Raw genomic sequence first — 18,128 nt, forward strand, 5'->3', positions numbered from 1 at the left:
ACAATTGATTATTATGTAGAAAGTGTATTACGTGCGATAGCGCTTGAGTGAGAGAATACTCCATAATAACCAACATACAATAACCTACGTGTTTTATGAGAGCCAAATGTATTCATTCTTATATAGATACCTACTCATATAAAAGTCAATCATATGTAGCACAATGAACACGAAAAATAATTTATGTATTATTGAGACTTAACCCAAAAACAACCTAACCCAAGGTCCATCACTCTGTATTCCAGACATTTTGTACGTCATAGTTAATAATATATACGCTGTTCTGTAATCATTTGAAACACCAAGTGCTCCACGAGGATTTCCTATGTACAATAAGTGGCGATGTCATCACTCCGTTATACTCTCGTACCGTATAGTTGAAAATTAATAGATCTATATGATATGATTCGTCCTACACGGCTGGTATGATATTATATATTATAATTATGCACAATATCATCGCGGTACAATGAATGGTATAGGTACATTCATAGTTCATACGATCCGTTTATATCGGACTGCGCGCTTTAATATAGTAATACTACCTACGAACTAAACGTGTACTCGTCAATCGCAATAACAGCGTCGTTGTATAATATAATATAGGTACGGTATATAATATTGTGGATGACAGTTGTAGGGGTGGTCATCGCTTAATGCGTTTCATAAATAGTAAAATTGTATTGACGTCTATGATGATATTATATATATAAAGGGAAATACGAAATACGTGTACGTGTATACCATATACCTAGTATGCACGGGGCATAATATTATATATGCGTATCGAATTACACTGGCGACCGTTTTGTATGTGTTTAGCTGCCGATGAGTTATTTTACCGTGAAATGGATATTTGATTGCGTAAAGTCCGACCCTCCGTGTAGAGATATACAATATACACAACACATAATATATGTAGGTTATACATAATATACCATAATATGTATTATGTATATTATTATAATAGGCAGCGTGCGTCTAGAGGATAATAACATAATATGAGTATATATAGGACTGTAATAAAAATTATAAGATATATTATAGTACCTGCCTATATATATACGGCTATATATTTCAATCCCCTTCTCTTAATCCACAGAATCAGTTACGTTTAACTCTATATTTTTTAATCAAAATTCAAGAATGACAACATTACAAATGATCGCATATTATTCTGATCGTATAATGTTCACAGTTTGTTCTCTTTTTTACAAATATTTGTAATTATATATACATTCATATTATAATAAATTAAATATTTTGTTAAAGAGGATTTATATACGACCTCTTTGCAATAAATCCAAAAATGTGCCTTAGGAATTTTTAAAATGAAAAAAACACTAAAAACCTTTAGTAATTAAACCTTTTTCATTATAAGGATCCTGCAGATACATCTATGTATTCACTAATTATCTTAAAATATTAAAAATCAATATAATCAACTATTTTATCTATTATAAAAAATTTTTTTATATACAAAATATATAGGTGTATAGGTGCTTGAGTATATTAAATCCCTTTCGTTAGTCAACACATGTCACACACAATATATTATGCATGCAATTACAGCACCCCCACATAATTCTGGGCGCACACCATTATAAATAATAATTAATACCTAACTACAAAATATTATTGCACCTAGAACGATGTTAACTTGTTACGTGGGTATTACGTATTTTAGTCGTCTCGTGACAACCAGTGGCTGATTTAACGTTAATTATTTCGTTAATACCGTCGGTGCCTCCCACTGTATTTTTTTCTGGGGACTATAAGGCCCACTTAAATTACATCGTTTCGCAATTTGCGACACAGGTTAAAAATCACTGGCATCTTAACAAAATATTAAAAGTGCAATAGTAATATAATACCATAACATTCCTAATTTTTAAACGAAAAACACTTACCAGCTGGTTTAGGAACATTTCGTTTGACTTGCATCCACTTGTAAGTAGGCACCGCCGTCTGGACGGCCGATGAAGCTGCGACTGTAGCGGCTCCGTGCTTTTGCTGGGCACCACTGTTTGGCCGGCCACAATGTTGCTGCTGCTGCTGTTGTGGTTGGTGATGGTGGTGTTGGTGATGCTGTTGCTGCTGTTGGTGATGGAGGTGGTGGTGATGTTGCTGCTGCTGTTGGACGTGTTGCTGCGGTTGACCGGCGATCATGGAGGTGCGGTACGCGGACGCGTCGTCACTGTACGGCGACGTACCGTCTCGGCCGCCGTAACACTGGCCGCCGGAGGACGCTTCCTGCTTGATGACGCGTGGACACCGGTCGTCGCCGGGTGTCGAGGTGGGCTGCAGCTGTAGCGGGGACGCAGCCACGGTGGCCGTGGTCTGAGCGGACGACTGAACCGGTGGCGGCGGAGGTTGCGCGGACGGCGGCCGCGACTGCTGCACCGCTTGTCGTCCGGCGGCCGAGTGTTCGTTGTTGTGGTTCAGGTGCATGTTGAAGAACGCATTGTCCACGGACGCACCGCCGCCACCACAATACGACTCGTTACGGACGGCGTTGTCGTCCCGATGATGGCCACCGTAACCGTTGTAACCGCCGCCGCCGCCGCCGTCGTCCGAATACGTACCGTAGTCTTGGCCGTGCACGGCGGACGCAATGCCATTACAGTCCAAGTTTGTGTAGCTCAGACCGTCGGACGACGTAATGATGACGGCCGCTTCGGCTGACTGCAGCGGGTGTTGGTGATTGTGATGACCGTGCTGGTGGTGGTGCTGATGGTGATGGTGGTGGTGTTGGTGATGGGCATGGTAACTGCCACCGTCGACCGCCAGCTGATCGTAGGCACCGTCACCGCCGCCGCCACCCCCATAATACGACCGGTAATCGGCCGCCGACGCGTTCTTCTCGTAGTAAACGCCACACTCGGCCGCGTAAGCCGGTTCCAGCGGCGGCCGGCCGCCCAGACACTGCGGCAGGTCGTAGTCGGCCACCAGTCCGCTGGCACCGCCGTAATAATCGTCGGCAGTGGTCGGCGTGTGCGTGGCGTACGACATCATGTCGCCACTGCCGCTGACGCCGACGCCGCCGTTGACTACGCCGCCGCCGCACGTGTTGTTGTGCATTCCCATGTTTGTCGTCTGCGAACGTATACAACCGCGAGTATAATAATATGACAGGTAATAATAAAATAGTCGTTAAATATTAAAGTGTATAGTGTAATCATTAGGGGTGACGTCATGGGTGCCCTTAGAATGCTGCACTTAGAAAAATGTTTTCCTTGTGGTAGATATTATAATATCAGGTTTGGTGCGATGCTCGTTTTGGCACGGACCTGTTCCATGCCTAATTGAATAGATAAGTACCAATACCGAATTTTAATATCCATTATTTGTAATTTGTATGAATTTTAGGTCATTTTATACGTAAATTTAAATTCTGTTGCAAGATTACATTATAATGGCATTTTATATAGGTACTACATTCTAATATTAATATTATGTGTACTCTATATACCTCATGAATAATTCTTTTATGACCACTGAATATAATCAAACCAAATTCTACATCATAATATAATCAATATAACACTATACGATTTTCATAATATTAAAAAATTAAAATTAATATGTTTTTATGCATACATTGAATATAAATTGCACCTAATATATTTTTGGTTTAGTACCTACTTTTAATAATTTCATTCTTTTAAATCTTTAGAGCATTTTTATAGAGAATTTTCTTAGTTTTATGTTGGAATTTGTATTGATAGTAATATTGTTGTTACAGTATGTCCTTATTGTCCCTATCTCCCTGTCCCGTGTTATTATCACCTATACAACAATAATCTCTCTACAATGTAAATTCTAAAATCCTTTTAACATTTCCAAAACTAAAATGTAAATATTGTTTGAAACAAAAAATAAATTACATTTTCATTTTATTTTAAAATGTATTATGTCATTCAAACGTCGTAATGCCAAAGTTCATCCAATAGGATTATTCTTAAATCCATCTATTCGTAAAAATATATTATGTATAATCTAACAGATTGTGGAAATAAAATATTAAAGTAAAAAAAATAAATATATGTCATTACTCATTATAATATATAATAAATTCATATTTTTTTTCAGAAAACTTATTGTATCTATCATATTAATTGTCTTATATACATTCTGTTTTTTTTCTTTTACATACTCTATTATTCTTATGCAAAATTTTTAATTAATCTGTAATATGTATTTTTGAAACGCCAATAACCCCGGTAGTTGAGGCGTATTTATAAATAAAAAAAAAAAAAATTCATATTTTTGTTTCTGTATACATTTTTACGTTTTTTTTAATGTTCCGTTAGGAAAAGGAATCAAATCTATTTTTAATTTAACTAAGGGAATGCAATCCAAGTATAATTAAATGATAATCTAACTTCTCAAGTTTCAACACAGTACCTATTAATTTATAATTTGTTATTTCATTAAAGTTTTAATTTAAAAATTAACAAGTGAATGTTTGATAAGTTTTTTATTGATTATTTTTCTGCATTTAAACATGACATCTTAATTTGTACGTAGTTAATTTATGCGTCTAGTGTCTACATTAAACATATTAATTTAATCAGCTGCAGCTGTCTAAAACGATCGATATATATATATAGGGCTATAAAAAGGGTGAATATTGTTTTGGTTTTAATTATTAATAGTATAATAAATTGTTATTAGTATAATATATACCTACTACCCACATATATATTATAATAAATAATAATGTACACGATACAAGCCACATATCGTTAATTGTTAGCTTTTCTTTATTTTATATATTCCATATTATACCATAATATAAATTTTTTTCAACTCAATTGTGTTGTGTTTTAGTTGTAAAATCAATTTATTCAAATATTTTATAAATAGACCATCAATATCAATCGGCATTCACATATACTAATAAAGCATCATAGCATTATATTTATTAATTTTCTGCAGCATTCAAATTAGTACCACTAACTGTTACCTATACCTACTTTCTTTAAAATAATATTTGAAATAAATGTCTCTGCTGGAAACTAATAGAGAAACTATATTGCTGCCATTGTTTATAAAACGCTAATATTGTTTTTAATCAACTTGAAATTTGTTACTTATAATACATGTACACTTACTTTATAGTGCAGCCTATACCCATATTAATACATTATACATGTACTTACTTAATAATATTATGTCAGAAGTCATAAACGATTGATATGTAAGTATTTCTAGTATTATAGCGCCATATTAATATTTTATATAATATGTTGTAAACGTTTTTTAATTAATTATTATACTAAGTAAACCTTATTTTCGCAAATTTATGATAATTAACCTACGCATGTTAGACTCAACAAGTATAAGTGATTAGTATATTACAGCCTTGCGCTTGCTTTATATTTATATAAGTATATAACCTACAAAATATATTATCATTACATTGCGTACTAAAAAAAAATCAATAATGGGTGTATAACTCACGGTGGTCGCGAGTCGCAATGATTTTAAGTTTAATTTAAAACATATAGATATATAGTAATATATTGTTAGTATCTTATAAACCTTAAACATGTCTTTAATATACCTTGAACATTTCTCAGTTATAAGATTGAGATTTAACTATACATAATATCATAATATAGGTACTAGGTAGTTAATAACAACAATATTATTACGTATACCTATCGTTGCAGTGATTTAAATTTTTTTAACCGATCGACTACTGCAGATGTTGTTTGAGTAATAGAGTGATATAGAAAAACGTGTAAACACACATTTTCGTGTAGATTTAGAGAAAAATTTACTATTCTAACAAATGTCAGATTTTCCGTGTGCATAGAATGAAATTGACTGTAACTGAATTACAATATGTCTTTTTGAAGTTGATGTATCCAGGTGATGTTTATCTGTTATCTTGAATGCGACAAATATTGAACCAAGTATATAATATACAAACAACGTCTGTTTCTTTTCAAGTTTTGACAGTTTTTGGTAAACTTTTTTAATAGAAAAGTTTGGTTGTAAAACATGCTTGCAAAACTAATGGAACAAGTGAAATTTTGATTTATTTTTAAAGGAAAAAATAATATAGGTACCTATGTTTTTTTCAATCCATTTTCACACCAATGCACCATTATAGTATAATATGAATTTTGTAGTTAAATATTAGTGCATGACAGTAAGCTTGTACGTAACAAACATTGTTATAACATTTGTGTTTTAACATATATAAACTACCATACCTATATATTATTATGATTTATGTGTGTTTTACTCAATTTTTGTTTGGTTGTGTAAAATCTATATTGACCAACTGAACAGATTAAGATTTAAGATATTACACAGAATATATACAGAAGATTTCGCTCATAACAGCTATCTTCAAGGAAAACGTAGAGAATCAGATTGTTTTATCCGATCGTTGTTATATCCTAATGACGAAAACAAACTGCACGTGTGAGATCATAGGCGCAACTAGACCTATAATTTGGGGGGGGGGGGGTTGCAAAAGTTGTAAAGAATTCCCAATCTCCAAACCCTTAACACTAGACTTATTATTAACAACAATTTCAAATGTATATTTATGTACTTAATTTTTAAAATTTTTAATAATATGCATAAGTGTGTAACAGTCACAGATTAAGAAAAGAAAATTGTCATAAATATTTTAACATGATCTTTCTGTCCAGTAAATTAGATATATATAAATAATTTCTTTTACAGACTTCATTTCAAATCTATAATGACATTACCTTTATTTTTATTCAGGAGAGGACATTTTAACTCTGGCTGATTTGAACTAGATGTAGAACAGCTTGAAACTGGAATATATTCTTGATCGTTAATTTCGTGTTAAGTACTTTTTGTTTTTTTTTTTTAATTCTATAGGAACTAGATATATATATAGATTATGTCTTATTACTTGTTTAATATTATTAACTATTATAGAATATTAATAGTAACATAAAAATTGAAATATTTGATTTTTATAAAAAAAAAAACCATAACAATTGTCAAACACAAATTAACATTTTAACTGTTTAATTGTTTTTTTAAGTTATAAGAAATCATCAACAAAGAAGCAATGTAAACGTGCTCTCGTTCAAGAAAATGTTCGTTACCCAGTGTTCAAAGCTATTTTGTAAATTTATAATATAATATAATTATTATGATTATTGTTACACAAATATGAAATAAGTACCTAATGATAACTACATATATGTGACCTATTCTAGCTAAATATAAGCTTAAGATTATTTCATAATACCTATTATGTAGGTATACTACGACATTTTGTATTTATTGATAAATATTTTCTTTAAATTAATTAAAATATAATGGGTAGCAAAACTAAGGGTTTTATTTTTTAATTGCGCACATTTGAAATTTGTGGGTGCACAAGTCCCCTGGGCACCCCCCTAGTTGCGCCAATTCATGATATTTAAAAGTTTTAAACTAACCAAGCACATGGCTGGGAATTGTTTTATCCGGAATATCGTTATATGCGGCATGCATCGTAATTCGTAATAAGCGGATTCTCCTGTATTATATTATATAAACATATAAAGTATAACCGTAACATAAACTGTATAATGATTTTTGCTGTTTAGTTAGGTAAAAAATTGTTTTTTTTTTTTTAAATTATTATTATAGTTCTATTTCAATTTTGTATCAAAATGTGTCTTGTAATTTATAAGTTACCTATAGCGTTTTACATTATTATATTATTACTTTTAGTTTTTAATATAATTATAATATATAATTTGTTAGATAAAAATATTATGTTTTTTCTCCTAGAGATTTTTCTATAGAGGTCAAAACTCAAAACGTTTATTTTGGGTTGTGGTGAGCATATAATATTACATTATACATGTGGGTAGACCTATAATATCTACCTACAAGTACAGATACTAATGCTAGGTATAACCAACCACTTGCCTACCTTTTTTTCTTTTTCTCCCCCGTTCAAAACCCGGGAACGGGTAGGAACTGTTTATCAAAGTACTGCCACCTGGTCCCTGCAACCACTTGTCTACCTATCGGCTACCATTATAGTACCTAACTGTTAAAATGTTCAATATACTTCGATCGGATTACGAGAAACTAATGAGTATAAAATAGTATATTCCGTCTCTGGTTGTACCTGATAGATAATAGGTCTGTTCATCGATAACATCACTTCGTCCTGCAGTGGCGACAGGGTCGGCGCATACCACCGTAGCGGGCGCGCACGCGAAACTCGTGGGCAAAAAAACAAAAATATATAAACCCGAAACTCGCGGCACTCGGCGGCCCGAAAACTCAACGGACGGAACGCGTGGTCGCGACGACGGCAATATAGCACTAAAGCGGCTCTAAAACAATACTAATAATATTTGTTGCTGCGCGGTCGGTCGGTATATATTATACAGCGTACGGCCGGGCGGTACGTGCCTAACTGGACGTCGACGGTTTATCGCGCACTACCGAGGTATACAACTGCACGACGGTTACCCACACCAATTCGTATTATAATACACGCCGCGATAAATCGTCATGCTACTGGTTGCGCGCGCGGTTACCTCCTCCGTAAGGCGCTCGTGTGTATCGTTATCGTTGCCGTCGTCGTTGTTTTCGGCGATCCGCGGACAGGGTGGAGTCCGGCCGCGGCGTGCCGTACGGTGACACCCATCGGGTACAGCCGGGCCAATGGCCGCGCGCCACCCGGTCCACGTGGCCGCAGCATCCCGTGGCTGGGCGGGAGCCACCGCCGCTGCCGGTGATCGATTGTGTTCCGGCCGCCGATTCCGGGCCAATGGGCGGGTGGAGCGGACGCGTCACCCGCCGTCGCGGCCTAGGTATCGTATATTATCCTATTGTTGTTGTTGTTCTTGTTGTTCTTGTGCTTGTCGTTGTCGTCGATGTTATTGTGTTATTGTTGTTGTTGCCGCCGCCACCGTCGCGTATGACCCACTTTTCGCGGCGCGTCTTTTGTCAAAAGCGGTCGGGCTCGCTCTCGGCCACCGGTCGGATGACGCTTTTCGTCACCATATATAATTTTTATATTGTACGCAGTATAATATATTATAAATATATAATATAATAGACAATATAGTGTGTGATTGCGGTACCTATGCTTTGGATATTATTTTGTCGATTTAGGTTTCATTAAATTTTTCTTCCAAAATATTTAACTATAACGTTATAACTAATACCTAGGTACATAAAAAATATATACGTTGTCCTTACATCATGCTTTATCATAATATGTGCCAATCTCGTATATATAATCGTACTATAGTCGTATACAACAAGGAACTGGCGATTTTTATGTTTTGGTTTTCCCACAAGGCTGCAATAGAATATTAGCATACGATATTTTTTTTACAGAATTTATCCAAATACAAAACAAATATTGTAAATTATTTTTACTCTGTGGTGAAGTCGCATGAAAATTTAACAAATAAAATTGCATAATGTACTAAGTATTTTATAATTGTTATCAGAAATTGGTGTGTTACTAGAATTAATAGTTACTTTTATAAAATGCTAAGGAATATGCATGATAGTAAAGACCTGAAATGGCCGGCCCGGCCCGACCCGGTCCTCGAAAAGCCCGGCCTGTAGTGACATTGGACCGGGCCGGGCCTTTAAAATAAAATAAAGGATTGGACCGGGCTTTTTTTTGTGAAATATTTTGGATTGGGCCGGGCTCGACTTTGAATAATAAATCAAAGGTTGGACCGGGCTTTTTTCTTCGACTATAAATAATCATAATTAAAAATAATAAATAATAATAATAGAACCGACGTTGGTACAAATATAGATACAATCACAATTAATGTAATAATATCTTGATTAGTGTATTATAAAGCTACCTATTTAAAGATTAAATAAAAACGGTAATTCGGAATATTTATAAAAAATGAATTGTTTTTGACTGAAGAATACAAACTGCCAGTTGTTGCTACAACAATAGTCTACGGTACTATATTTCTAGTGCACCCATAGTGCCTCAAAAAAAATGTCGGGCCATGCCTGGGCTTTTTTTTCACAGTGTTTTAGACCGGGCCAGGTATTGGTCTTAAGAAAAAATTGTTGAACCAGACCGTGCATTTTATGAACTTAGCATTATTTTCGGGCTGGGAATGGGTTTTTTTTTGACAATAAATGTTTTGGACCGAGCCGGGCCGGGCCGGGCTTGAGGATAAAATGTATGGACCGGACCGGACCGAAAATTTACGGCCCTTGCAAGTCAATAATGCATAGCTGAATTTTTAAAATTTCTGTTTTATTTACCCGAATTTTTTTGTACTATTTATGCTTTATGATGACATACGGTATGCCGCATACCTACCTATATATTTATAATTTTTATCCAATTATTAATTAATAATATAATAATTAATTAATTAACATAAATAATATGTTAATAGGTCCTTAGGGCCGTTCTTACAATGTCCAGTAAATTGATGGCCAACGATAACCGACTGATAACAGATTTTATTACCGGCAGAATTCGGCTAGTTAAGACGTGTCGATTAACTTTAACCGGACATTGCATGTAAGAACATATAGGATGACATACCGTATTTGCTCAGAATCGTTTTTCGTATGTTATGATTTATCATTGAACTCAAATTTAACACATACATTACTACAACTTACTATAATTATATAGCGAGGTACGCACTTGACATCTATGGTGCAGCAGAGCGCTTACTTACTTATAACATTCCTACTTTTTAACTCCTGTTTTGTAAATAATATCACTGATGTTTAATATTAGGACATGCGTATAGTAAAAAAATCCGTATCTGCAGAGTCAACTAAATGTATTATAATATATTTTAACAATATTAATACAGCAACCCATTCGAGACATATGAAGCAGTAGCATTATATCCGAAATCCATGTAAAAAACATATTATCATTTACAGATTATTAATTAAACTCTACTCGAAATCTATACATAATGCGGTCACAATATAATAAATTATACAATTATATTTGTGTAAATAAACGAGTAATAATTATTATTGTTCTTTGTAGATTACAATATAATACCTATATATACTCTAGTTTCTAATACTTAATATTATATTATAATATGTTAAAAATTTAGAATATAAAATAATATATAATACATTTTTTTTCCTATATAACTATATAAGTAATAATCTGGTATAAATTATAAAACCATCAGTTTCGACAATTTTAGTTTTAAATGTAATCAAATTAATACATATAAACTATTAAATTAAGAAAACATTTTATAAACCCATCGTGATGGAGTAGATTAAATGTGAAAAAATAACAAAGTGAGAATTTGAGAAAAGGATTGACTAATTAGCTGGGATATTTAAAGAATTAATCCAAGCGAGAACATTTTTGCACGAGAATAAAATAAATGTACAGTTAAAAAGAATATGTGGGATGGCTGGGTAAAAAATTAATCTCAGTACTTAGTACATAAATACATAATAATATGTATAAATATTGTAACCACCAGTGAATGTTAAATTATTCATATTAATTATTATTCCTGTACCTACATATACCTATATATATTTACCTATAATAGATAGTTGTATTATTTTATTTTTTAAATATTTTTTACCTACACAGAGTTTGAAAGTGAGGAACTATACTTGTTATTATTTATGTACCTACCACCATAAATAGACAATACCGCATTACCTATGTCGAATGTCGATACGTCAAGTATATATATTAACATGCATTATATGTTATACAACAGCGAGGCGTGCATATATATTATATACACAATATAAATAGGTACAATATTATTTATTAAAAATATACTTAAACCTATATAGATTATGTAGGAAATTAGAAAAAAGACTGTGTCACGATATAAACTCAGATCGTGTTTCAGTTTATTTTACAAAACTGCGTATTCGGAACGGTCGTTGTGGCTTAATAACACTGATAATTAAACACACCCCAGTTAGGAAAGTCATCGTCGAAAGCCAGCTATGGGACGGGGCTTAATTAAGAGCGTTCGCGCCGAAGGGGTCTGACAGTCCAGAGTCATAAATTAATGTAAGCCCACATTTTGTCATGACAAATTGGCTTGTCTTAAAGCTATATTATATACTACATAGTACATATATTATTATACACCATAGTCCATAGATTATAGGTACCTATATATTATTTGAAAGTTTATCGCGTCATCGATGGTGTCGATATTTTCCTCTCTATACACGGTTTAAAATGTCTTCTAGTTTCTACCATTTATAACCATTAATCAGCATTTATTTAAACGTGTAATATTATATACACAACCACGCACCCATATACGAACACGTCGTGTTATTCATACACAATATAATTAATAAATATTGTCATATAAAGTGAAATATAATGAGTCTACATAAATTTGGCTATAAACGTGGATCTGTAAAATGACATGAAAATTGAAAATACAAGTGATTAACCTAAAATAGTTTTATTACGAACCTGGTATTAATTTCAAACCGTGAAAGTAATCTGTTAAAGTAAACATAAATATAAAGTAGGTATAAATATTATTATACATTTGTATTCTATATACGCAAACTCAGCAACAAAAAGTTTATAAATATGAACTTCACTTAACTATGTTTTTGTACAATAATAGGTATAAGATATGAATAAATAATAATTCATATCACGATTAAAAAATACAAAATAATTATAATATTATATTACTATTTTAATATAAAAATGAAAAATAAATAATAAAGAAGACACGTCTTATCTGTCATCATTCGTTAAACTTGATTATCATCATAAAATACATTTATTAGGTTTTCTCTGTATTGATGGGGTTTTATGTAATATTGTACCTAATAAGTTTGTTTTTAGTTGATAATATGGTATAGTTTGTAGTTATAGGTAGGTTATATATTATTAATTGTGATTAATTAATAAACGATGGTGGCGTTGCTGAAGTAATTCACAAGAAGTTCCGGCAGCGTCTTCGATACCACAAGATACTATTGATGCTAGGATGTTAGCATAAAATATTACTATACATATATAGGTATTAAAAATAATAAATAATATTGCAGTGTTACAATTTAATATAATAATAATATACTTAGAGTTTAGTCATAAAAAAACAGAGCCACGCAGAGGTTACAATGACAGTCAACAATTGTCAATTAATAATCAATGTTATACTTAACAACAAAAAGTTCACTCAATCATACGGCTTAACGGCGGCACACCATACTTCTGCGTCAGCATCAAGAATAGGTACTACTAAACAAATAATTATAGTTATAATTATAATACACACAGAGCGCAGCGGCAATATTTTACAAAATATAATATTATACAACTTAATAATTAATTATAGTAAAAATAAATACCAAGTACCTGTTCCTAAAAAATAATTGTATCTATACATTTTAATGAACTTACATAAATAATATATAAATGTGCATAATTAAGTTAAACATTTATGCAATACTATAATAAACTAAGCTTGACCAACTATTATATTATGTTACTATTATATTCTCACATATGTACCTATTATATATATTATATTTATAGATTTATCATTTATACAATTATACATACATATAATACATAAAAACTGTTATTTTTATGTATAAACATTATTTTTGCTTCAGGGGTATATAATCGGTCGTGCCATAGAGCATGACCACCACATTTTGTATGTTCCACCCAAGGGATTTACCCCACATAACTCGACAATACAAATAAGTATGCAATTCGATACGGTCCTGTCCAGGAGTTTGGGCGTTTTGTGGAGGGTAGTTTAACTGATGTGAGATGTGCACCCAAGGGACGAATATGTACCTTTTTAAACATTTTTTTAGCTCATGATCATCTATTCATGGTTTTGGATACTGAGATTTGTACCGATTGTGTTAAGTATAATACAAGTGTTTTGTATTTGTATTTTAAAATAGGCCCAAACCCAAAGATACTGTATATATTTGAAATTCCTGCGAGATGTGATCATCTTTTTTTTACGATTTTATATTTTGCCGAATAAGAGTATAGCTACCTAGTTATTTTAGAGTGAACAACTCGAAATGGTTTTTTTCATGCTATTCCTAAAACAATAATCGATTGCACTTATTCGAAGAATCAACACTTTCTGCACTCATTTGTTTGTAACAATAATATACTTATAATAGGTATAAATGTATAACATATAATATACTGGAGAAAATAAATGAAAAATATTATTTTTATCGTAGGTATAGATACTATAAGTTACCAGGACACCAGGTACTATAGCTCTCAAGCCATTAACTTATCTATAAACATAAAATATGTGTCTTAAATTACGTTAAAGTTGACTCAACGGCAGCTGCACCAAAAGTAAATGTTTACCAAAATCATAAACAGTCAACAGACAAAGGGGAAATATTACGTCAGAGTTTAATTATTTTTGTTGCATCTCTTATAGACTTATTTTAGTTATTTACCTATATAATATCTACAAATATAATATATTTAATAAGCACCTATTAAATATACATCATACATATTCAATATAATTTATATTATATTATTATAGTTAAACTATTTTATTATCTATTAATTTAATAAGATTTTTTTTGTAGTTCATTATCATTATATTGTGTACATTGTAACTGCAGGCGTTCTATAATGTATAATATATTATTTATATAACAAGCATTCTGAATAGGAATAGAACTATAATAACCGAACTGATACCGGTCGAAAAGCATATTTTTTTTTTTCTTAATAAATGGTAAATAACTGTCGTTTTAACTGTAATAATGCTTTATGATAAATATTAAATACCTATAATATGTGAAAAAAACAACAAAAAAAAAAAAAAAAATCGAACCAATCGTAATTTCCGGTGTCCGCAATAACAGATATTACATTGTGCAATCCTACAGCAAGGTGGGACGTCAAACGTATTTGCCACGACTTTTTTCTCGTGAAGACCTCTGACGAGTAGGAGGACGTGAGAATAAAGAAGCCGTCAATAACGTGTCATATAATATAAACTGTATATAATACAACGATTTCGATTTACCTTTATCATAATACACGTACCTACTTATACACATGGCGAGGCCATTAGAAGAGTAAAAACCGCGATTACAATGATAATAATAATATTATAAAATATATAATATAATGTGTCTCTTGGCACACGTTATTATATTACTATATACCAGGTGACTTGACAGCGCTCGTTCTGGTATAATAACACACGGACAGTGTACACACATATATAGGTACGCCCGTTAGCCCAGCGTGCGTGTACGAAGATATCTGTATTTTTAAACGTCTATTAGGCCACGGACGGGGACCTGACATCCGAGACGCGTCTCACGATAGCGCACGCAAGCCCTCCCACCGCGGGACGTCCTGAGAGAGTCTTGTTTTTACGCAAACACACACACAGTGCTCACCGGTTTCCTCCTCGCACACATCGTAATAATATTACACGAGAAGAGAAGAAGAAAAAGGTCACCTCTGTGACGATACTCGCAAAACTCTTTAATGCGTCCTGTTATTTTGACATGCCGTCCCCGAGGCTTAAGCGATATTATATTATTAACCGTATACATTACGACGAGTGGGTGTGATCGACATTCTTTTGGTTCTCGTTCCATTGAATATTATTATATCGGTGCGGTGTCTCTATACATTTATTTATATATTATTTTTTTTGAATAGTGCAATGGTAGTGTGTGATATTGATATCACTAAAACTGAAAAAATGTTTAGTTTACTGTCATCATTTATAGCTCAAATTATATACCTAATATTTTGTAATTATACAAATAAACGCAATCAGTACAGTTAAATAATTAAATAATCAATAATTAATTTTTCCTAATGTTGTGGCGGTATCGAGACTCGAGAGACTGAAGCTTTCGTCAGCGTCCGCTGTAACACGGCTAATAACGGGTTCCTGCCACGATTAAATAATAATAATTCAAAAAATGTCTTAAATAATATATTATTTTACTGTGACGGAACATGAACATGGTGATAAAAGGTGAGGGTCACTTTAGTGGAAAACGGAAAAAATTTTATTTATTACTTTGCATCATATGAATTCATATTTATCATAAATATATTTTTAATGCATATTATACTAATTAAAAACAGCCAACTCGTGATTAGACACGGCGTGTTGATTATATATAGGTAATAAAAAATAATTTCTATTTCGATATTATTTTTATGTTATAGAATAACGGCAATTTATGGGTCCTCCTAAAAATGTTCTGTCACTGGTATCATAAAGTTGTTTTATTTTAAACCTGAGCTGAGATCCACGTTGTGATTTTGACGAGAAAATTTATCTGAGTTACATAGACGTATGTAATATTACGATAATAATATTATTATGTTGTAATTATATTATTATTCATAAACATTCGTAAATAAAGACCGTCAAAAACCACTGCCCTGCTGAGTTTTGGAATATTTTTTCGGGGGCCTATGCTTACACACACACACACACAAACGCATACACACACGCACGCACTCCCGATCACCAGCATCTGTGATTATTATTACTATACACCAGGTTGGGGTGAAGTGGTTTGTTCACCGTCCAGAGGCTGATAGTAATTTTGTGGCAAGGGGGTGAAGGAGCGGTCGCGCGCGCGTGTGAGTCGTGCAAGGGAGAAGTTTACAACGTGGATAGTGCATGCGCACGAGCGGGGATGGTCCGTGGGCGTTATGTGACGATACAGAGTAAGAGGGAAAGCATATAATATGGATGGTGTGGGGAGGGGGGGGGTGTTTTGTGTGTAGGACGTGGAGTTATGGTCATCGATCAAGCGCGCTGTCAACCTGAAACACCCAGCACAGAACCTGCAGGGTATCCCTTTGGCGTTCGTATATACGCGCACACACACACTCGGGATATTATTCCGTTTTCCTCTCGCGGATATATAACCGCAGCCCGGGAGCCAACCAATTAAAACAAAAATTAAATAATTGTTTCGGGTCATTGCTGAAGGAGATTGATGGTGTGTTTGGAATAAACACTTCTTCGCCCGGTGTATATGAGCCCTGTTCGAGCTGGGAGGATGGGCGCGCGCGGTCGTTGTCCGAATAGACATTTTCCGGACAAGACGTTATGACGCGCCACATACAAACCTATAATATACCTGTGTAAGTATAGGACTCAACGGAAAGCAAACATTATTATATACGTTATACAGAAATAATATGTACATTTTATTCGTTCAGTGTGCTCAAACATATATAAATATTAAATACTACGGAGTATACGTTATCATTATTTAATTTTCATACCTAATTATATTTTTATCATCATGGTTGTATCTGACTATACAGATATACCCAACTTTATATAATAATGAATAAATAATAATGGGGAACTTATGTATTATTAGACTTTGATGTTGTATAAGTAATGTGTAAGAGGCAGCGTTGTTGATACCATTGGGAAAAAAGACTTTGGTGTACATATAGTAACAATAATGAAGGTATCCTTTCAGAATAAAATTCATTAAGATTTATATTTTATACTGTTCAGCTTATAAAATATATTGTACAGTAATAGTAAATAATTTTTTTCCCATTTCATAGTATTACTTTTTACTAAGTACCTACCTTATTTATAAACATTAAACATATATTGATCATTAAATATTAATTGTAATATAAAATTGTTTTTGTCTTTTGTCCCTTATTATGAATAAGGGAAGTAAAAAATTATTTATTTTATAGTTGAATACAAAGTCAAATAATAATAAAATATAAAACCGATATGTCAAGCCCTCAAAAACAGTATCCTCTATAATTGTTGTAATGGGTTATTTTACTCAAAAATCATAAAAAAAAGGCGAAACTGTTTTATCTATGTTGCACGTGCGTCTGACAGAAAAAACAGATAGTGCGCCGACATACTCTTGATAAAATTAAGTATTATATTGATAAATATTATTTAATATATACATATATTATATATTAGTTATAACTTATTACATAATATAGTACTAACAATTATAATCAAACAGGTGTAAACAAAAAGTTGTTATACGAAATAATTATCGATTATAAAGGAAGCAACAATAATCGATATGATTGTGTTGTATGAAAAACGTTATCAGCCGTTTGTATTAATGGGTATAGTGCTCTGTGT

At 32.8% G+C, this 18,128-nt stretch overlaps 1 protein-coding gene across 1 annotated transcript in view; it reads right to left on the reverse strand.

Annotated features, from left to right (window-relative positions):
• The window catches only part of LOC132945411 (dendritic arbor reduction protein 1-like), a 43,925-nt gene extending 35,391 nt beyond the window's left edge, over positions 1-8,534 (reverse strand). Inside the window, exons 1-2 of the mRNA XM_061015146.1 lie at positions 8,129-8,534; positions 1,911-3,096 (exon numbers count right to left, since the gene is read on the reverse strand). Of these exons, the coding sequence (XP_060871129.1) occupies positions 1,911-3,096; positions 8,129-8,161 (1,219 nt within the window). The 5' untranslated portion in view covers positions 8,162-8,534. The remainder of the gene's footprint in view (positions 1-1,910; positions 3,097-8,128) is intronic.
• Between the last annotated feature and the right edge of the window lie 9,594 nt (positions 8,535-18,128).

This window comes from Metopolophium dirhodum, chromosome 5 (assembly GCF_019925205.1).
Source record: "Metopolophium dirhodum isolate CAU chromosome 5, ASM1992520v1, whole genome shotgun sequence".
Lineage (NCBI taxonomy): Eukaryota > Metazoa > Arthropoda > Insecta > Hemiptera > Aphididae > Metopolophium > Metopolophium dirhodum.